The sequence below is a fragment of the Malaclemys terrapin genome, chromosome 4, assembly GCF_027887155.1.
Source record: "Malaclemys terrapin pileata isolate rMalTer1 chromosome 4, rMalTer1.hap1, whole genome shotgun sequence".
NCBI lineage: Eukaryota > Metazoa > Chordata > Testudines > Emydidae > Malaclemys > Malaclemys terrapin.
Window position 1 is genome coordinate 13,555,197 of NC_071508.1, and position 22,168 is coordinate 13,577,364.

The 22,168-nt window shown below is 45.2% G+C and overlaps 1 protein-coding gene across 1 annotated transcript in view; it reads right to left on the reverse strand.

Annotated features, from left to right (window-relative positions):
• Positions 1 to 957: 957 nt before the first annotated feature.
• CR1 (complement C3b/C4b receptor 1 (Knops blood group)) overlaps positions 958 to 22,168 on the reverse strand; it is a 61,927-nt gene continuing 40,716 nt past the window's right edge. Inside the window, exons 18-31 of the mRNA XM_054025257.1 lie at positions 19,169 to 19,357; positions 18,010 to 18,213; positions 16,877 to 17,065; positions 15,430 to 15,612; positions 13,040 to 13,219; positions 12,424 to 12,627; positions 10,866 to 11,054; positions 9,170 to 9,352; positions 6,803 to 6,982; positions 5,222 to 5,404; positions 4,119 to 4,304; positions 3,230 to 3,409; positions 1,879 to 2,078; positions 958 to 1,113 (exon numbers count right to left, since the gene is read on the reverse strand). Coding sequence (XP_053881232.1) covers positions 958 to 1,113; positions 1,879 to 2,078; positions 3,230 to 3,409; positions 4,119 to 4,304; positions 5,222 to 5,404; positions 6,803 to 6,982; positions 9,170 to 9,352; positions 10,866 to 11,054; positions 12,424 to 12,627; positions 13,040 to 13,219; positions 15,430 to 15,612; positions 16,877 to 17,065; positions 18,010 to 18,213; positions 19,169 to 19,357 — 2,606 coding nt within the window. The remainder of the gene's footprint in view (positions 1,114 to 1,878; positions 2,079 to 3,229; positions 3,410 to 4,118; positions 4,305 to 5,221; positions 5,405 to 6,802; positions 6,983 to 9,169; positions 9,353 to 10,865; positions 11,055 to 12,423; positions 12,628 to 13,039; positions 13,220 to 15,429; positions 15,613 to 16,876; positions 17,066 to 18,009; positions 18,214 to 19,168; positions 19,358 to 22,168) is intronic.

The window sequence follows — 22,168 nt, forward strand, 5'->3', positions numbered from 1 at the left end:
TCCTTTCTACTCATCCTCTGAGTCAAATTCATCTCTGTTATTTTGGGGATCTGACTCGCTGGCTCCATAAACAGGAGTAAAGATACCAGCATAACAGTGCTGTAGACCAATGTTTTCTGATATTCCACAGAACAGGTACAGCACTGTCCACAGAAAGGCAAGCTGCTGTCTCCTATGCTACTTCCCCAGTATGCTTCAACCATGAGCTCCTCCAGATGTGAGAGGAAAAGCCAGTCTTCACTCCTTCCTCTGTCCTTGCAGTCCCTGCTGAGACGGTTCACTAGATTGAGACAGTTTTTCACTCCTAAGAAAAGGAGCCTTTAAACACACTGGGGATTTTTAGGTCTTGTAGCCAGGGGGATAAAGTTATAAAAAACAAAAAAACACACAAACCACCAGCAATTATAACAATTGCATTTTATTGTAGCCCTGGAATGCAGGAATAATGACTTGATCACAAAAGATATAGGTCAATTTATTGGGCAATGGGGAAATGGCTTAGCAGGCTGTTTCTCGACAGTTAAATTTCTACCATCTACTCTTGAGTGTGATTAGATATAAAAATGCCTCGGGTGATAACACTGGTATCAATCAAAACTAGATCTGGTCAGACTGGGAAGAAAGTCTGCTGAGCGGAGTTTAAATCCACAGGACAGGGAAGATTGCTTTGCTATCCCTTAGATTTTCAGTGGTGCACAGGGAGTTATGAACATCACTGCCCTTAAGGTTAATGTAAATCAGACAGTAGAATGGCCATACACCCACTGTGAACGTATGTGTTATCATGCATAAAAGTTAAATGTAAGCAGCAATTATGGCAAAGCTGAAGGTTGTTGCCGTAAATTTCCAGCTGCACAGGGTCTGAAGCTTGTATGAAAATAAACCTTCAGTTCAATCTAGTTCCTCTACTTGCTTCCACTTTCCTAACACAATGAGGATCACAGATTTCAGCAGTCATTACAATTTTTTAATCTCCCGCTTGAGTTTCTGAATCTCCAGATACAGTTTCTTCAGTTCCAGCAGGGTTCTCAGTTCCATCACAGGCACATCACAATGGAGAAACTCTTTACTCTCACGTGCCCCTGCACATTCTTCAGTATTGCTTTGCTTTTTCTATGAAGCAGAGGAAGAGGGACTGGGATTATGCTGCAGAAGAGAAGGATTTTCCCTTTGAAGTATGCTTGCTCCGTTTTGGATTTGAACCCTCAGTCAGTGGGTTACCTATATCTGTATCATACAGTCTGTCTGACACAGGCCTGATACTGAAAAGGCCTTCACACCCTCAATTCTTATTGACGTCTATAGGGGCTGATAGTTCTAAGCAACTTTGAGAAGGTTCTGAACAACTTGCAGAATCAGGCACTTGGATTGTCAACTCCTTGAGCCAGAACCTGGCCTCCATTTACATTTTCACAGTGCTAAGTACACTGGCAACTACTCATTAAAATAATCATAAATTTGCTTTATACTGTGCACTAGCCCAGCAGAAGATATTCCATGTCCACACCCTAGACTGCATTGGAAGCCTCTCTATTTTATAATATGGCCAAGTTTTCATCCTGTGTGATTTTTACCTACCACATTTTACCTACCCCACCCCCGCATGGAATAGGTGCTACAAAGGCAGAAAATCTCCTACTTCAAATCATGAGAAAGGATGGGATGGAGGAAGGATATTCTTTTGCTTTCAGATCAATAAAATTTCCCCTTCTATTGTATCAATGGCACATCTCCCTACTTGGTCCCATTGATTCATTGAAACAATGAGGACTAAGACTTTAGAAATGCAAAACACTGTTTTGTTATTACTTTTTTTCTATTTTACACTAGAAATTGGGCAGAGTACTTCAACAAATCCAGCTGGAGTGTCCTACTTACACATTTGGGTAATGCTGTCCAGTTGCCGTTGGCTGAACAAGTAATACTAAAGCTGTCTGTTGTAGGCAGGTACCAATGGTCTGAAAATTGGTACCCAGGAGAGCATTTGAAAGTAATGCTTTCATTTACGTTGTACCACATTTTCTCATCTAATGCATTGACCATTCTTCCATTCTGCACGTCTGGCTTTGAACACTGAACTGAAAGGAGAAAGCAGACGAGAAGGCAGTTCAGTGAGAGGAGATGCACTGTGAGTGCTGCTTATTGCCTGTAATGGAAAGAGGCAGCTCTACTTAAGACCCCGTGCCCTTGGTTTACTTCACTGCAGCTGTTTTGGTTTAATCAGAGAAATAAACTACTTGTAACATCACACCCACAGTGACTCTCTGGAAAAAAACAAACATCATGAGTTCAACAAGAAAAGGGCGTGAGTGAAATCCCACCCAGTGCTGTGTATCGTGGGCATTTCATGGAGTCATCGGCAGCTGGAAGTCCACACTTGGGCAGCAGAGCACAGGTGTTTTGTTCGTTCATTTAAGGAAATTTTATTGACAGCCTTGGGACAAATGTGAATGTGAAGTTCACTCCCTTGCACACTTGTGGCCTTCTTCTACATAGCCTCTTTGGGGTACTGCAGAATTAGCCCCCCACCCCCGTTTCAATGAGGGACAATTGCAAGTCAGTGGAGTTGCCTTAGATTTACACAGGTGGAACCAAGGGTAGAACTTGGTCCTTAATGGTGTCTTAGGCTTCTATAGTGACTTTCATCCTGCAGAATGCCAAAGGCTTTGATTAGATACCACAGAAACTAGCTCCGTACAAACCCCTTAGATAACTGTAAGGAACCCCTTCCCCAATGAAACAACCACCTCTGGGGGCAGGGGGCAGTAATCATGAAAGGTTATTTGAGGACTGTCTACAGAATGCAGACTTTGGGTTTGCTTCTTTGCGTTCCCTTCCTTATCCTTTTAAATATATATTGCATTGATAAATATTTGCTTCTTTGGGTTCCCTTCCACGGTATAGCCAGGGGAGTTTCAGCGATGCATGATTAGTCATAATTAGCATCTGTCTTTGAAGTACTTTCCTAATTAACCCTCATAACACCTCTTCAAGGTAGCTGGGATACACAATCTCCATTTTTACAGATGGGAAATGGAGGCAGAGAGGAGAAATCCCTTGCTCAAGTCACCCAGGGAGACTGGCCCGGGGAAGGAAGAGGGTAAGAACTCAAGGGCCTTGGATTCCAGTGCTGTGCTCAGACCACCTCTCCCCCTATGGTGCCGTTCCTAGGTCTCAGCGTGCACGTGCCAGCCCAGTCCCCATACCTCAGTTCATCATTTACACTGACCGGGCTGACAACTTGGCACAGGAGGATTCCAAGTGTTGTCATCCTGACACTGACTCACTCGACTGCCATGGAGCAGGTAGCCTTCCGGGCAAGAGATCTGAACAGTGACACCGTATGTGAATGCTTGCCTTGTAGTCATCACTCTTCCATTTTCAACCTCTGGCCTCGGACAGCGAACCACTGAGGGAAAACAACAAAACGGTTGGGGGTAATTTTTATATGTTTGACAACAGGGCTCTGTGGTGGAGGAGGTTCAGTGGTGGTTCCAGACCAACAGTTTAGGTGGGGCACTGTAACCCTCCTTAGCTGCTCTCTAGCTCTGCCTGGGGCTAGTATCTCAGAGCCCATTCGCAAATCCCCTGATGCACCTGCCAGGCTGTACATGTTAAGCATCTCCTGCATGCAGGGGAATCCTGCTGCTCCTACAGCCCTCACTATTCCGTGTGGGCTGCAAGAACAGCTGCCCCTGCTGGGATCCTTCAGGTGGAAGATCTAGCTGGTTATTTTAACAGCTGTGGGATCTATTCAGCTCTGGCAGTTTGCAGCTAACACAGCAGTGGAGCCATCTGCACTCCAGGGTGGGGTTTGCCAGCAGACCAGGAGGGGTAATGCACCTCCCAAAGCTTTAGTTTCCACCCAGGGATCTATACAGATGGGGATACCTGGGGTCAGTGCAGCCTGGGTGTCATAGCCACACACCCTCCTGGTTTTTCACCACCCACGTCAGCGATAATCCTGTACTTCAAAGAGGATTGTGGGAGGGATTAGGAGCGGCAGACAGCTCTGCTCATTTTCAGCCCCACTTACAAAAAGTGTTGGGACGTTATACTTGGGTCTCCAGAAAGTACCCTCTACCCTTTGTAATTTAGAGTCATGGGGAATGACTTACCTTTGCACTGCGGGGCAGGTCCGCTCCACATCATATTTACCCCATCAGATGTGCAATAAATGGAGGACTCTCCAATCAGTGACAAACTGTCTCCACAGCTATAGGTCACTTGTGATTCATAGGGGAAATATTCCTTCATCCCACCATTGTGCAGCCCGTTCATGAGAGTTGGAGGTCGGCCACAGGCTACAAATGGATAGAAACAATGTAAGGCCTGATGCTCCTCTCACTGACTCAGGCAACAACTAGGGCAGCCCATGAAGTTACAGGGCAATCCAGCACTTGGTATTTAGACCTCAGGTAAATTATCTTTAATGGGGGCTGTTGATGCTCAGCTGCTTGAAAGATCAGTATATTGGTCAGACACCCCCCCCCACCATAGTGCTTAATCCTTCCAGAATCGCCTAGGGAAACATCCCAACCCTCCTCCAACCTACCAACCCTCCCTGAGTCCCCCAACAAGGGTCTCAGTCCCACTGCCCACAACATCTCCCTCAATGTAAGAGCTACCCCACTGCTCCCACCCATCCATACCGAATGAAGAAGGGGAGTGATTGTAGAGGATGTTACAAGGGTTCTGAGCCAGGACTAATGGGAGGAAATTAAGAAAAGGAAATTTTAGGCTGAACATTAGGCAGTGCTTAATTTGTAATTAAAGAGGTGCCGGGGCTCAAACAAATTTTTTTTTTTTACTTTCATAACAGATGCAGCAAGCCCAGAGGTGCCGGGGCTGAGCCCTGGCACAAATTAAGCAATGACATTATGAAAAAACTTACTGAAAGTGAGATCTAAGACTCTTCAATAATCTAAGAAAAGGGGTGAGAGTCCCTTCAGCTGGCACATTTAACCTTCAGCCAGAAGCAGGCCTGGAGATTAGACTGTAGGGAATACTGAGATGTTGATCCCCCTCCCCCAGAATTGGACGAGGTCATTGGATAGAAGACAGATGAAAAAGCCCTTTGGCTATGTATTAATAACCTCTGAGGATACTTCTAATACATCCCCCTAAACGTTGAAATAGCCTTCCCGCCATTGTTACTACGATCAGTGGCGGCATATTTCTTCTGAATGGTAGATTCTCTTCTCTTCTCGTTTATACTCACATTTATCACAAAATGGTACTGGAGGGTGCCACATCCCATCGCTCCAGCACACAATCCCCTCACTGCCTCGGAGGATGTAGTCAGGATCACATTGAAACACAACACGGTTGGCATATGTATATTCAGTTTTCACTGGAGAGATCTGTTTTCCATTTTCAACCACTGGCTTTGGACAACGAGTCTCTGAGCAACACCAACGGAGGTTTAGATGTTTTTGCTCAGAATAAGACAGAAGAAAAAGCTCACAGTAGAGACATTTTCTACAATAGAGACTTTACCAGCAAGGTCTGAACCCTTTGCAAGAATCTGAACACTGACACTAACATCAATTTCCTTAACTTTTTTTTATTTATTTAAAGACCCTAGTTTCTAAAAGAAGTTTTGTTTCATGGGTGTCACAGTAAAAGGAAGATGGCTTCTAAGAGTGTCTTCTCCGAAAGCTCTGTAGAATATACCAGAAGGACACTGCAGGATGGTGCAGAGTGACAAGGTTTTATCGTTCTGAGTTTGGGATGGTTGAGAGAGACTCTTGAGTGGCACAGCCACACGTTATTTACACAGGCCATATTCAATGCTAACAGAGCCTTTACACCACAGCACACTGGCTTGAATTCGGGATATGCCATGGGTTACAGCTAATCATTTAACTGGTGCTGTTTTTATTTTATTTATCTTCCATCCGTAAAACCAGGATCTTAGACTATGTCTACACGGTGAGAAAAGACCCTTGGTGTGGCTATGTCTGGCTTGGGTCAGTTGACTCAGGCTCATTCTGGTGCTTGGGCTGTGGGGTATAAAATTGCAGTGCAGGGGTTTGGGTTTGGACTGAAGCCTGGGCTCTGAGATCGTGCGCGGAGGGAGAGTCTCAGAGCTTGGACTCCATCCTGAGCCCTGATATGGTCCTAATAGTAAGTGTTTGTCCCACTAGAAAGGGGGATTCTTGGATTTTAAACCGTATCTAGCACCCACCTATTTCTAGCCCTGATAGCTTACCAGACATTCTACTTCAATCCTTTCAGTGGTGCAGAACTGAATTTTTATTATTGCCCATCCTGAACCTCAAGCCAGTGTAATCCTGAGGGGCTGGAGGGGCTTGGAAATACCATATTTTTGGGGGGAAGGAACATTTGCCACAGTATTTTAAGTTATGTGTGTAATATGTTTGTGTGTGTGTGTGTGTGTGTGAGTGTGAGTGTGAGAGAGAGAGAGAGATGTTTGGTGCTGCTTATAAAATTGGGGTGTTCAAAGTTCTCCTATCTGATTAGGGCTAGTGGGCAGAGGACAGCTGAGCAGGTGAAAAGTTGTACAATAAATGGAGTTCATCACATCACACTGGTACCACCATGTCTACGGTACAGACACATTCACACAGCCAATTGCTCAGTGTGTCCTGAACCAGATTTTCAGAGATGCTGAGCACCCACAACTCCAGCTGCAGTCAGAGATCTGCAGCTGCTCAACACCTGGGGGCCAGCCAGGCGCCAAAGTGTCCCCGCTCCCCCCGCAAGAAGGTATTAATAGCTCTTAAATTTAGATATCAACAAAAGCAAAAAAAATTCAGGCAAAAATTGAGTTACTTACTTTGACAAAGTTCTGAGAGTTTAGACCACGTAAAATTTGTAAGACAAGTCACATGCGGAGATACTCCAGGGATGCGTGTGTAACCTGGTTTGCAGGAGTAGGTCACTACGGTACCAACTAGAAACTCTCTCTGATCACTTCTGTCAGCGTACGCAAGAACTGGCGGGTAGGAACATCTCCCTAACAATCCAAAACAAGACAGGGATCTGTAAAAGTCATTTAACCCTGAAACCTATGGAGAATGAAGCGCTCTTATAAGAATGTGGCAGGTGAGACCAGCTCTGGAAATCAGTGGCCTACATTCTGCTCACCACTGTACTGAGCGCAGAATTTGGTTCAGTAACTGCAATGATATAAAACACCTAGGGCTGAATTGTGGGCTGGGGTATGCGACGATGCAGAGTTATGAGGGGACACAAACTGCAATGACTACCTGCTTCACAGGGGACAGTAATAGTAAGCAATGAGAAACATGAATAGCAGTAATGTGTAGAGAAGTAGCGTGATGCTAGCCCCTGCATGGAATTAAAAGGACTGTTACATTGTTAAATACATCACCAGGCTTGAAAACAATACGGTTTCCCTTAGGAAGAGATGGAATAAAGAGTTAGGATCGTACAGCAAATTTCCATTTGTATAGCACCTTTTCTGAGGACCTTTATGAGGAGCTTTATAAACATCGGTGAGTGAATTCTCATCATACCCTTCTAGAGGTAGGGTCAGCAATGCTACCCCTATTTTACAGATGGGGGAACTGAGGCAGAGAGAGATTAAAGTCAAAAACTTCAAGTCTGACAGCTAATTAAGGATAGACAACTTGGGACCCCTAAGGATCATGATGTAATTACTCTACGTGTCTCCTGTGAAGGCAGGGAATTGATATCACCATATCAGAGTTCATACGAACAGAAGACAGTATTGGTATTTAAGTATTGATAAACCATTGCATATGATATAAAAGCATATGGTCACAGGGGGAACTAGTCTAATTAAGAAGGAAGCCCTGTCCATCTGTGCTTTGTTAATGGCCTTCTAAGGGGACTGGAGAAAAGACACACAGTCTACCTAAAGGGGCCAGTAACAATTGGTAAGGGTAGGTAGTAAGGGGAAGCAGAGATTGGGTCAGAGTTCTTGAGAGAACTGCTGGAGTTCTCCACAGCTTGCAGAGGAGAACTGGCTAGGAGAGCAGTGGAGTGAAGTTTGCCTATTGATCTCTTCCAGCCAAGAAAGAAGATCCAAGGAAAACATCTTGTGGGTCAATGTTTCAAATTAGAAACAGCGAGCTGAGGAAAAACCCAGAAGGGCATTAGGAATATGAGCACAAGGTGAGTGGCCGGGTTACTTTGCATTTTTGTGAAGGCCAGGGTAGGTGGACACTGCTTACTCTACTTGATTTGGGTTTTGAGTTCAGGTAAGGGATACTGCGGAGAAATGTAGGAACCTGGTACTCTGTCTGAAGAGGGACGCTAAAGAAGAGGCTGGTTTTGGTATTAGAGATGTACTATGCTGTGACATTGCTATGACTTTGGATGGGTGGGGCACATATTCAGAAGCATTCATGTTAATAAATTAGCCCTCAGCAGGGGTATTATCAGACTGAAAAAGCATAGCGGCAAGATCATTAACAAGGGGAAACAGAGGTAGGGTGCCTGTAGGGCCACTTCTAGTCAGGAGGGGCACTTCAGGAGGCCTGTCTTGTTACCACATATGACAATAAGGAATATCCATCTCTTATACTATCAAAGGAATACCTCTGGTGGTGTCTCATTTGTAAAATGAAAGTCACAGGCGCTTTCTTGCTCTCTTGCATGAAAGGTGTTTTCTTTGTCCTCCCCGGAGCTGGGAAAGGACAGGCACCAAAACATTCCATAAACAAAAACCCAGATGTCAAAATCCAGCTTTTCCACTCTGCAGTCCTCCCAGTTTAGTGCCTGCAGATGAAGATTAACTGCTCCAGCATTTGAATTACCTCCCAAACCCAGAGCTGTTTTTATCTGGTGTTGACTGGCCTCAGACTCTGCTCTCCGCAGCAAGCCGCACCTGGCCTTTCAGTATTAAACCTGGGCAATTAGCTCCTGTCTTTTCTCACCAATTGCTTTCCCCTGGGGTCTGAACTCTCTGACGTTCATTTGGTTCCCAAAAGAAAGTGCGAAAGGAACTTCAACAGAAAAGGGCTGCAATCTAAGATAGACATAAAATGGAAGAAAGGAAGCCGGGGGAAAAAGACAGACAGATAATGTAATACACACTATTCATATCACATTCATTCAATCATATCACATGCAACATAATGAGTTTTGTAGACTATAGAAACTTGCCCCAATATAGACCCCCACAGAGCATCACCCTACTCTGTCCCACACTTACCTAGGTCACAAACGGGTAGCTGTGGATTCCACTTGCCATCAGCTTGGCACTGAATCTTATCAGCGCCCCTGAGGATGTAACCAGGATCACACTGAAACGTGACACTGGTTCTGTGTGTATAGTTATGTGGAAGTGGAGATTTCAGGCTTCCATGTTGAATGTGTGGGACTGGACACTGAGTCTCTGCAAAACACCAAACAAGGCTTTCCAGATCCTTTTATTACTTAGTGCACATCTTTTAAAGTACCGGTTAATCCTCCCCACACCTCTGCAAGGCAAATAAGGAAAAAACTATTTTACAAACAGAGAAACTGAGGCAGAGCAGCAAAGAGACTTGCCCAAAGCCTGAGAAGAAGACAGTGGCAGAACCAGGATTAGAACTCGGAGGTCTCCATTGCCCGGCCATGGGCTGGCACCGCACCACCTCTCCATACATTGTAATTATTCAGAATCTGAGTGTGTGTTTCAGAGAAGTGGTCAGAGCATAGCCCTTCATTATATACACCCCACTCACAAGCTGATACAGGAAAATTTCATCTACTGTCACCTATGCACTGGCTTTCTTTGCTGCCGTTGACTAGGTAGCATTTGTTACAAGAAAACTCAAGAGTGACACTAGATGTAAATACAAATATTTTTGGAGTCATCCTTCCATTTTCAACCACTGAGGGAAACAGCAGAGATGGTGGTGCTAAGTCTAAAACAGGGAACAATGAAAGCCAAGGTACATAGAGGACTGCTGGATCTATCTTCCAAGCAATCTAAACATTGTGAAAACACATAGTCACAAAAGAACATCACATTTTCTTAATCTTGCTATTGACCTTTGTTTTTTAAGGAAAGTTCTTATTTCCCCAGGCAGTCCCAACAGATCATATCTTATTGCCCTGGATTTGTGATGAAATTTGACTATTGGCAGGTCTCCTGGGGGGGGGGATTATGGGAATACTGGAGATGGGTCAATGCAGCATTCAATACATGAACAGCTTCCATGCTGCCCGCCCTCCCTGCAGCTTCCTGCTGCTAAATCAAGCAATTGGTATTTCAACTTTTTGGATTCACTGTTCCTGCAAAGTACTGGTATTGCAGACAGGGAGGATTATAGGCTTAAGGGGATGTTGTCAGGACATCTGTGCTGGGAACCAGTAGCCAGAACAAAGGTCGTGCACAGGTGGTGGAGAAATCAGTGTGAAAGGAGGAAAAGCATTAGCTTGGATGTGAGTCAAACACCAGATCAAATATATGCAGGGCCGGCTGCAGCATTTTTGCCGCCCCAAGCAGCGAAGAAAAAAAAAAAAGCTGCGATCGGCGGCTGCTTTACCGCGCCGCTTCATTCTTCACAGCGGCAATTTGGCGGCCGGTCTTTCCCTCCGAGAGGGACTGAGGAACCCGCCGCCGAATTGCTCCTGAAGACCCGGACATGCCGCCCCCTTCCATGGGCCACCCCAAGCACCAGCTTGCTGACCTGGTGCCTGGAGCTGGCCCTGCGTATATGGGTGCTGGGTGAGACAGGAAACTGGCAGCGTGCGTCTCAGGGAGTAGGTTGCTGGGAACATTGAAGGCACTGGAAAGGAGTGGTCAGCAATGGGATGGCAGAGGGGGGATGGGTTATGGGGACACATTGCACCAAGTCATTCAAACATCCTTTCTACCTTTCCCAATATGAGTCATTTTAGTGTAATGCAGAATGAGTTACCTTCGCACTGAGGGGTAGGCTCGCTCCAGGTTGGAGTGACCTCATCACCAGCGATACACTGAATGGAGGCTTTTCCAACAAGTGAGAAGCCTCTGTCACATCTGTATGTTACCGATGAGCCACCAACAAAATCTCTCTTGCCCCAGTCATTGTACTGGCCATGGGAGATGTTTGGGGGTTGGGAACAAACTAGAATTGAAGAGTAAAAAATACATTATTTATACAGTAGATAAAAATCTCTAAAAAGAAAAGAAGGTGACAGATTCCCAGCATTTCCTTATGCCATTACAGGAAAAAACAGTCTTTCCATAATACCTGAAAGAACACCCCAGGTAATTCCAACAACCTGCTATCTTGGTGTACATCTCTTGGTATGCATGGCATCAGGACAGCATGCACAAAAATGATGAAAAGATGGTAAGTGTTTATAAGGCCAGGGCCGGCTCCAGGGTTTTGGCCAACCCAAGCAGCCAAAAAAAAAAAAAAAAAGCCGCTATCTTGATCTGCGGCGGCAATTCGGCGGGAGGTCCTTCGCTCTGAGCGGGAGTGAGGGACCATCCACCGAATTGCCGCCGAATAGCTGGACGTGCCGCCCCTCTCTGGAGCGGCCGCCCCAAGCACCTGCTTTCCAGGCTGGTGCCTGGAGCCGGCCCTGTATGAGGCCATTCGGCTGCTGTGACTGTCATTCACATGCTTCGTGAACAGCACTGAAACAAGGATGATGATGATCCACAGAAATGCTGAACGCCTGCAGCTTCAATTGACTAGAAGGTCAGGCCTTGACTCAGTACATTGGCCCTGTTACACTTCCACCCCTCCAAATCCAGATCTGAACCTCCTCCAGCTGCTCAAAACTCTCCCAGCTTCCCAATCTTCCTCCAAGCTACCAAACCCTCCGAGTCCCACAACAAACACCTCAGCTGCACCCCCACACCTCAACCTTCTCTGTAGATACACAGAGCCATCCTTATCCCCAGCTGCCCATCTCTTCCAAACTAGCGAAGGGGGAGGTTAGTTAGTGCTATCCCCTTCACCCTATGTCTGATGGTTAATATAGTTTTTCTTAGTGGTTGGTTTTAGTCGTTGGAGGTCACCCATGGAATTAGTACACATTTTATAGCATGATGCTAAACTAGTCCCAGGGCGGCTCATGTATATACACCCACAGCTCGGAAAATCCTCTGAGTGACCAAAATCCTCACAAAGCCTTTGGAAAATAATTAGATGCCTAAAACTCTTTTCAGGTGCTAAGCATTTTGAGACCTGAGCCCCTCCGCCCCCGAACAGACACAGAGCTGCAGTTTGCATTTGCACCACTATCCTCCCTTAAGAGGCGCATAGGGGGATAGCATCTTTAATCTGTAGCAGGAGCTCCATACAACCCCCAGTAACAAAGGCTGCTCTGAGATGCACTGAATCTCAGGGTCCCAGCCTGTAGGGGACTGGGGCATACTCAGGCTGGCCTAGCAGTCACAGCTGGGCTGAGGATTGCCCACCAGGGACAGGAGACACCAGGGCAGAGCTGGAAGAATGACAGTTCTACACCATTTATACTGACCTGGTTCGCAAACTGGTACAGCAGGATCCCATCTGCCATCATGTTTGCAGTGAATCTGAGCATTTCCGTTGATACGGCCTTTGATACCATATCCAAAATCACATTGAATTGTAACACTATCCCCAAATGCATAGGTCTCCTCTCCAGGTCTAGGCATCGGTGTCTGTATTCCGTTGTTAACGTCTGGAGCTGGACAACGAACTTCTGAGAAACATCAACAACAGCAACCGCATTAAATCACAGCAAAGAACTGTGTGGCTGCAGATTCGTTTTACCAGGTGGAGCTGAAAGCTTTTCAAGCTATAGAAATTTGGCATTTCCTTGATATTGAGCATGTGAAAAGTTGTACAATAAATGCAGTTCATCACATCACACTGGTATCACCATGTCTATGGTACAGACACATTCACACAGCCAATTGCTCAATGTCTCTTGGACCAGATTTTCAGAGGTGCTGAGCACCCACAACTCCAGCTGCAGTCAGATCTGCAGGTGCTCAGCAACTGGAGGCCAACCAGGCCCCAAAGTGCCCCCCCCCCCATAAGCTCTTACATTGCTCTTACATTTGTATATAAACTAAAGCAAAGAAAACTCAGCTGAAAATTGAGTTACTTACTCTGACATAGTTCTGAGAGTTTAGACCACGTAAAATTTGTAAGACAAGTCACATGCGGAGATACTCCAGGGATGCGTGTGTAACCTCGTCTGCAGGAGTAGGTCACTACGGTACCAACTAGAAACTCTCTCTGATTGTTTCTGTCAGCATATGCAAGTACTGGCGGGTAGGAACATCTCCCTAACAATCCAAAACAAGACAGGGACCTGTAAAAGTCATTTAACCCTGAAACCTATGGAGAATGAAACGCCCTTATAAGAATGTGGCATGTGAGACCCAGCTCTGGAAATCAGTGGCCTACATTCTGCTCACCACTGTACTGAGCGCAGAATTTGGTTCAGTAACTGCAATGATATAAAACACCTAGGGCTGAATTGTGGGCTGGGGTACGCGACGATGCAGAGTTATGAGGGGACACAAACTGCAATGACTACCTGCTTCACAGGGGACAGTAATAGTAAGCAATGAGAAACATGAATAGCAGTAATGTGTAGAGAAGTAGCGTGATGCTAGCCCCTGCATGGAATTAAAAGGAGAACTGTTACATTGTTAAATACATCACCAGGCTTGAAAACAATACGTTTTCCCTTATGAAGAGATGGAATAAAGAGTTAGGATCGTATAGCAAATTTCCATTTGTATAGCACCTTTTCTGAGGACCTTTCTGAGGAGCTTTATAAACATCGGTGAGTGAATTCTCATCATACCCTTCTAGAGGTAGGGTCAGCAATGTTACCCCCATTTTACAGATGGGGGAACTGAGGCAGAGAGAGATTAAAGCCAAAAACTTCATGTGTGACAGCTAATTAAGAGTAGACAACTTGGGACCCCTAGGGATCATGCTGTAATTACTCTATGTGTCTCCTGTGAAGGCAGGGAATTGATATCACCATATCAGGGTTCATACGAACAGAAGACAGTATCAGTATTTAATTATTGATAAACCATTGCATATGATATAAAAGCATATGGTCACAGGGAGGACTAGCCCATTTAAGAAGGAAGCCCTGTCCATCTGTGCTTTGCAAATGGCCTTCTACGGGGACTGGAGAAAGGACACACAGTCTACATAAAGGGGCCAGTAGCAATTGGTAAGGGTAGGTAGTAAGGGGAAGCTGAGATTAGGTCAAAGTTCTTGAGAGAACTGCTCAAGTTCTCCAAGGAACAAAAGTGGTTAGCAGCTTGAGGAAGAGAACCAGGAAAAGCTCAAGGCTAAGAGAGCAGTGGAGGGAAGTTAGTCTATTGACCTCCTCCAGCCAAGAAAGAAGATCCAAGGAAATCATCTTGTTGGTCAGTGTTTCAAACTAGGAACAAGGAACTGAGGAAAAATCCAGAAGGGCATTAGGAATATGAGCACAAGGTGAGTGGCCGGGTTACTTTGCATTTTTGTGAAGGCCAGGGTAGGTGGACACTGCTTACTCTACTTGATTTGGGTTTTGAGTTCAGGTAAGGGATACTGCGGAGAAATGTAGGAACCTGGCTCTCTGTCTCAAGAGGGACGCTAAAGAAGAGCCTGTTTTTGACATTAGAGATGTACTCTGTTATGACTTTGGATGGGTGGGGCAGATATTCTGAAGTATTTATGTTAATGAATTAGCCCTCAGCAGGGGTATTATCAGACTGAAAAAGCATAGCGGCAAGATCATTAACAAGGGGAAACTGAGGTGGGTGCCTGCACAGCAACTTCTAGTCAGGAGGGGCACTTCAGGAGGCCTGTCTTGATACCACCTATGACAATAAGGAATCTCCATCTTCTACACTGTCACAGGGATACCTCAAGGTGGTGTCTCATTTGTAAAATGAAAGTCATAGGCGCTTTCTTGCTCTCTTGCATGAAAGGTGTTTTCTTTGTCCTCCCCTGAGCTGGGAAAGGACAGGCACCAAAACATTCCATAAACAAAAACCCAGATATCAAAATCCAGCTTTTCCACTCTGCAGTCCTCCCAGTTTAGTGCCTGCAGATGAAGATTAACTGCCCCAGCATTTGAATTACCTCCCAAACCCAGAACTGTTTTTATCTGGTGTTGACTGGCCTCAGACTCTGCTCTCCGCAGCAAGCCTCACCTGGTCTTTCAGTATTAAACCTGGGCAATTAGCCCCTGTCTTTTCTCACCGATTGCTTTTCCCTGGGGTCTGAACTCTCTGACATTCATTTGATTCTCGAGAGAAAGTGAGAAAGGAACTTCAACAGAAAAAGGCTGCAGCCTAGATAGACATAAAATGGAAGAAAGGAAGCCAGGGGAAAAAGACAGACAGATAATGTAATACACACTATTCATATCACATTCATTCAATCATATCACATGCAACATAATGAGTTTGATAGACTATAGAAAGTTGCCCCAATATAGACCCCCACAGAGCATCACCCTACTCTGTCCCACACTTACCTGGGTCACAAACGGGTAGCTGCGGATACCACTTGCCATCAGCTTGGCATTGAATCTTATCAGCGCCCCTGAGGATGTAACCAGGATCACACTGAAACGTGACACCGGTTCTGTGTGTATAGTTATGTGGAAGTGGAGATTTCAGGCTTCCATGTTGAATATGTGGGTCTGGACACTGAGTCTCTGCAAAACACCAAACAAGGCTTTCCAGATCCTTTTATTACTTAGTGCACGTCTTCTTAAAGTACCGGTTAATCCTCCCCACACCTCTGCAAGGCAAATAAGGAAAAAACTATCTTACAAACAGAGAAACTGAGGCAGAGCAGCAAAGAGACTTGCCCAAAGCCTGAGAAGAAGACAGTGGCAGAACCAGGATTAGAACTCGGAGGTCTCCATTGCCCGGCCATGTGCTGGCACCGCACCACCTCTCCATACATTGTAATTATTCAGAATCTGAGTGTGTGTGTCAGAGAAGTGGTCAGAGCATAGCCCTTCATTATATACACCCCACTCACAAGCTGATACAGGAAAATTTCATCTACTGTCACCTACGCACTGGCTTTCTTTGCTGCCGTTGACCAGGTAGCTTTTGTTACAAGAAAACTCAAGAGGGACACTAGATGTAAATACAAATATTTTTGGAGTCATCCTTCCATTTTCAACCACTGAGGGAAACAGCAGAGATGTTGGTGCTCAGTCTAAAACAGGGAACAATGAAAGCCAAGACACGTAGATGACTGCTGGATCTATCTTCCAAGCAATCTGAATATTGTGAAAACACATGGCCACAAAACATCGTATTTTCTTAATCTTGCTGTTGACCTTTGTGTTTAAGGAAAGTTCTTAATTCCACAGGCAGTCCCAACAGATCATTTCTTATTGCCCTAGATTTGTGCTGAAATTTGACTATTGGCAGGTCTCTGGGGGGGGATTATGGGAATACTGGAGATGGGACAATGCAGCATTCAATACATGAACAGCTTCCATGCTGCCCACTCCTCCCTGCAGCTTCCTGCTACTAAATCAAGCCATTGTGGTATTTCAACTTTTTGGATTCAGACTGTTCCTGCAAACGTACTGCTATTGCAGACAGGGAGGATTATAGGCTTAAGGGGATGCTTTCAGGACAGCTGTACTGGGAACCAGTAGCTAGAACAGGGGTCAGGCAGAGGTGGTGGAGAAATCAGTGTGAAAGGAGGACAAGCATTAGCTTGGATGTGGGGCAAACAGCGGATCACATATATGGGTGCTGGGTGAGAGAGGAAACTGGCAGCCTGCGTCTCAGGGAGTAGGTTGCTGGGAACATTTAAGGCACTGGAAAGGAGTGGTCAGCAATGGGATGGCAGAGGGTGGATGGGTTATGGGGACGCATTGCACCAAATCATTCAGAAATCTTTTCTACCCTTTCCCAATACGAGTAATTTTAGTGTAATGCAGAATGAGTTACCTTCGCACTGAGGGGTAGGCTCGCTCCAGGTTGGAGTGACCTCATCACCAGCGATACACTGAATGGAGGCTTTTCCAACAAGTGAGAAGCCTCTGTCACATTTGTAAGTTACCGATGAGCCAACAAAAAAAACTCTCTTGCCCCAGTCATTGCACTGGCCATGGGAGATGTTCTGGGGTTGGGAACAAACTAGAATTGAAGACAGAAAAATACATTATTTATACAGTAGATAAAAATCTCTAAAAAGAAAAGGAGGTGACAGATTCCCAGCCTTTCCTGATGCCATTACAGGGAAAAAACAGTCTTTCCATAATACCTGAAAGAACCCCCCAGGTATGTCCAACAACCTGCTATCTTGGTGTTCATCTCTTGCTGTGCATGGCATCAGGACAGCATGCACAAAAATGATGAAAAGATGGTTAAGTGTTTATGTGGCCATTCGGCTGCTGTGACAGTCATTCACATGCTCCGTGAACAGCACTGAAACAGGGATGATGATGATCCAGAGAGATGCTGAACGCCTGCAGCTTCCATTGACCAGAAGGTCAGGCCTTGACTCAGTAAATTGGCCCTATTACACTTCCACTCCTCCAAATCCAGATCTGAACCTCTTCCAGCTGCTCAAAGCTCTCCCAGCTTCCCAATCTTCCTCCAAGCTACCAAACCAGCTGAGTCCCCCAAACACCTCAGCCCCACACCCACAACTGAAGCTTCCCGTAGATACACAGAGACATCCTTATCCCCAGCTGCCCATCTCTTCCAAACTAGCGAAGGGGAAGGTTAGTTAGGGTGACAATAATTGGATGCCTAAAACTCTTTTCAGGTGTTGAGCATTTTGAGACCTGATGCCCTCCACCCCTCAGACACAGAGCTGCAGTTTTCATTTGCACTACTATCCTCTCTTAAGAAGAGCATAGGGGGATAGCATCTTTAATCTGTAGCAGGAGCTCCATACAACCCTCAGTAACAAAGGCTGCTGTGAGATGCACTTTATCTCAGGGTCCCAGCCTGTAGGGCCTAGGGCATACTCAGGCTGGCCTAGTAGTCACAGCTGGGCTGAGGATTGCCCACCAGGGACAGGACACACCAGGCCAGAGCTGGAAGAATGGCAGTCATCCACCATTTTTACTGACCTGGTTCACAAACTGGTATGGCAGGATCCCATGTGCCATCATGTTTGCAGCGAATCTGAGCATTTCCGTTGATACTGCCTTTGAGATCATACCCCAAATCACATTCAATTGTAACTTTGTCCCCAAACGCATAGGTCTTCTCTCCAGGTCCTGGCATCGGTGTCTGTGTTCCGTTGTTAACATCTGGAGCTGGACAACGAACTTCTGAGAGACACCAACAACAGCAACAGCGTTAAATCACAGCAAAGACAATTGTGTGGCTGCAGATTCATTTTACCAGGTGGAGCTGAAAGCTTTGCAAGCTATAGAAAATTGGCATTTCCTTGACATTGCTGAAGAGGTTTGGTTTTAGAGAAAGTTTTATCTCCTGGGCCTTCATTTTCACTGTTCTTATGGGCAGCTGTTCTGATTGCAGCTGGCAGGGTATTTTTGGCCTTCATCACAGATAGACTCAGTGAGTAGCACCTGCTGTGTTATAGCCATACTATGTATAAGAAGGCAGGTGATATGCTGTGATCTATCTTGATCGCTATCTACTTTAGGTGCAGATGGAGATGCTGGATGGGGGCAACAGATCTGTCCGTAAGCATAGAAACGTAAAAGTGGCAGATTTTAAGAGGCACAACATGGAATTCATAGCCCCGGGGTGTATGCAAACTTTAAGCTGCCTTTGTACCTTCCCAGTACTGGACTGCTCCACACAGACAGCCCTGGGGACCTGTGCGCAGCTGCCTATGGGTTTGGCTTCAGCTTTACCCAGAATCTCTGCAGTGCTATGTGCTGTGAAATGCCCCAACACACCCCTCCCACTGGCACACCACTTACTTCAAGCCTTGCAAGAGGATTCTGGGAAGACAGCCCTATTGTTGTCTTTGGGTGGAGTCCTCTTCTGGACAGATCCGGGGCATTTAAAGACCTGTTTGGCACTCTGGACCTTTTAGTTGGCGTAAAAGGGCCAGACTGGGAGTGAGGATCGCACCTCAAATTGCTAACCATAATCCCCAGTGTTAGCAGGGAGAGAAGACCCTGACTATCCCTCCTTCTCTCTCTCACCCCATCGCTACACTTTGAACCATAAACAAGCTGAGTATAAGCACAATCTCCCTATTGGTGTTAAATTTGCTCAATTGAAACAAAGATAATTTGGCCAAATACTTACTCTGACAAAAGTTCGGCGCTGAAGACCATGTCGAATTTTGAAGACAAGTAACATGCCCTTGCCTAATTCCAGTGATCAGCTTATAACCTGGGCGGCAGCCATATTTAATCACCTTCCCAGCTGGAATCAATGTGCCAACACTACTCTTCAGAATAGCATTGGGAATGTCAGGTGGATCAACACAATAACCTAAGGGTAAAACATGAAGAATATAAGGACATACTTAGCCAGGAAAACCTATCGAGGTGAAATCTCCTTGACAAGAATGTGATGTGAGAGCCATAGCTGGGGAAAATCAGAGGTCCATATTCTACCCTCTCTCGCTCAGATCCATGCAATCCCATTGCTCAGAATTTAGCTCAAGTCATTGCAAGGAAACCGCAAAGAAAATACAACAAAAACAAATGGGAATATGGGTGGCAGTCACTATAGGATTCTCGCCTGCGTTTCAAATTAGAAAGGGAAATGCACGGTCCTACATTAAACCAGACTGTATTTGTCTTTGTCTGTAACATGCAGTGTTGTTGCAGTCATCTCGATCCCAGGATATTAGAAACAGACAAGGTGGGTGAGGGAATATCTTTGATTGGTGAGAGACGCAAGCTTAGAGCTTGCACAGAGCTCTTCTTCATGTTGATAACATGATAACTTCTGAACACCACATCTAATCAATTCCAAACTTTCCGGGAGTGTTCTAGGCATCAGTAGGCAGAAGCCTATTCATTTTGGTGGAATGTGGACAATCGGAAGAGGGATGGGAAACAAACAGAGCTTCTTGCATCTGGTAATTGTCAATAGATCAAAGAACTGGTTGATCTCATCCATTAACACCTTCTAGCATAATACCTGCCATGTCAACACTGCCTGTTCTCCCAGTACCATTTAAAACTGGAGGGCAAACTACAGCCATCAGGGCTGTCAGTGCAGCCCGTGGGAAACAGAGTGGGGTGGGAGGGTGGCTCACAGGGATCTCGTGGTGGAGAATGGAGGAACAAAAAAAGCCCAGTGGTGCGTGCAATGAGCTCAGCCTACAGACGTAACCAAGTGTCCAAACCACAAGTTAATTTCAAACTATAGAATGGTTTAAACCGGAATCCCTGTTTTCAACAGTAAAGTCATTTAACAGCAGCATCATGGGGCTGTCTCAGCTCAGTGAGATTCAGGCTTATACTGCCGTGACAATTTCCTCTTTTTTAAAAAACAAAACATCAGACTGGTTGCACCACTGCACTGGGTGTCAGTTCCATGCACATCCCCACAGGCAAGCCAGAAGCACTCCTGTTCCTGAGCCAGCTCGTACACCTAGCCTCAGTCAGGCTGTGCAGACTGCGCACTGCAGATCCCGCATGGAGAGTCTCTCACCAAGTCAGTTATGCTCAGTAGCAATTACATTAGCAGTGGTCGTATTCCGGTCACAATCACACTGATCAGGCACCAGGGAAATGCTGGTCACTGTTAGAAGTTAGAACCCCCTATTCATCTCCCCCCTTAGTCTCCTCTTTTCCAAGCTGAAAAGTCCTAGCCTCTTTAATCTCTCCTCATATGGGACCTGTTCCAAACCCCTAATCATTTTAGTTGCCCTTCTCTGAACATTTTCTAATGCCAGTATATCTTTTTTGAGATGAGGAGACCACATCTATACGCAGGGCCGGCTCTACCATTTTTGCCGCCCCAAGCAAAAAAAAAAAAAAAAAAAAAGAAAAGCTGCTCGGACTCTGCCACCCCTTATCATGTGCTGCTCCAGGCAAGTGCTTCCTCCGCTGGTGCCTGGAGCCGGCCCTGGTTACTGCCCTGCGTGGATGGGAGCAAAACATGTTGCTTTACTGTGTAAAGACCAGGGCTGTGGCATGGTTTGGTACAAACTGCTGGACAGATGACACCAAATGCACTTTATAACTTGGTCAGCGCGCTACAGTATGATCCCTGGCACAAGAGAGTTGGAAGCATAGTGGGTCCTTTTGTTTTCAACATCAGATTTTCAACTCAAACGTCTCATGATTTCTCAAACTGAAAGACACACTGGTTTTTAGATAAGAAATCTTTGATGTTATTTTAGCCTGGCATTTGTTTTCAGTCGTAGTTTTTATCATCATATTTTAAAATATTTAAAAAGCATATATTGAAGGGCACCAAAAACAATGCTGGTTTGGTCCTTTTACTTCTTTACTTGGTTTTCATTTATATTGTACACACACAGTGCCCATTCTAAACTCGGTACCCTCAATGCTCATTTTAAAAATATACAACATAACACTCTGCAATCAGATCCCCAATTATCCCAGCACAGCACTCAACAACAAAAACCCTCTCAAGCCCTTCAACAACAAAAACCTAGCATTGCTCCCATTACAGAGTTTCACAAATCTCCTTTTAATTCTAGCAGCATGAGAGATCACCTCAGAGTTGAAATTGACAATCAGTATTTCAATTAATAATAGCTACCAAAAGCCAGATATATTTCTGGTACAGAAAATGTTGCCAAGAAAGATACTTACGCACTTTATGTGTACATTTACTACTTTTTTTATCAGTTGAATGGGCTGTACAAATAATAAGTCTAGATTAGGAATTCTCTCTAATAGGCCTAACTACTTTTTTTATTTAAGTTACCTCAAGGGTTTGTTCAGTTCTTACACTGTGAATTCTTCTGAGCAAAGATTATCTCACTACAAGCCTGATCCAAAGCCTATTGAAGTCACAGGAATATTTCCATTTGCATTCGATATGTTTGGACAACATCTGGTCCAAATTGCAGGCACTACTATAATACTTTAGTATTTCTTTACTCTATGAGTCTTCACATTTTTGTTTACATTCTGATGTCCCTCTGAGCCACACAAATAATAGGAAAAAAAGTTAACATGTTGTTCAACTGGAACTTTATAGCCTAAACAGATGTGATAGCTATTGTCGATGGCAGCTTTTCTTTGGGTTCCAGCTAATATCAGACTAACAGGTTCAGAAACAAATGCAGATTTAAAGATTGTCATTCAAATCTCC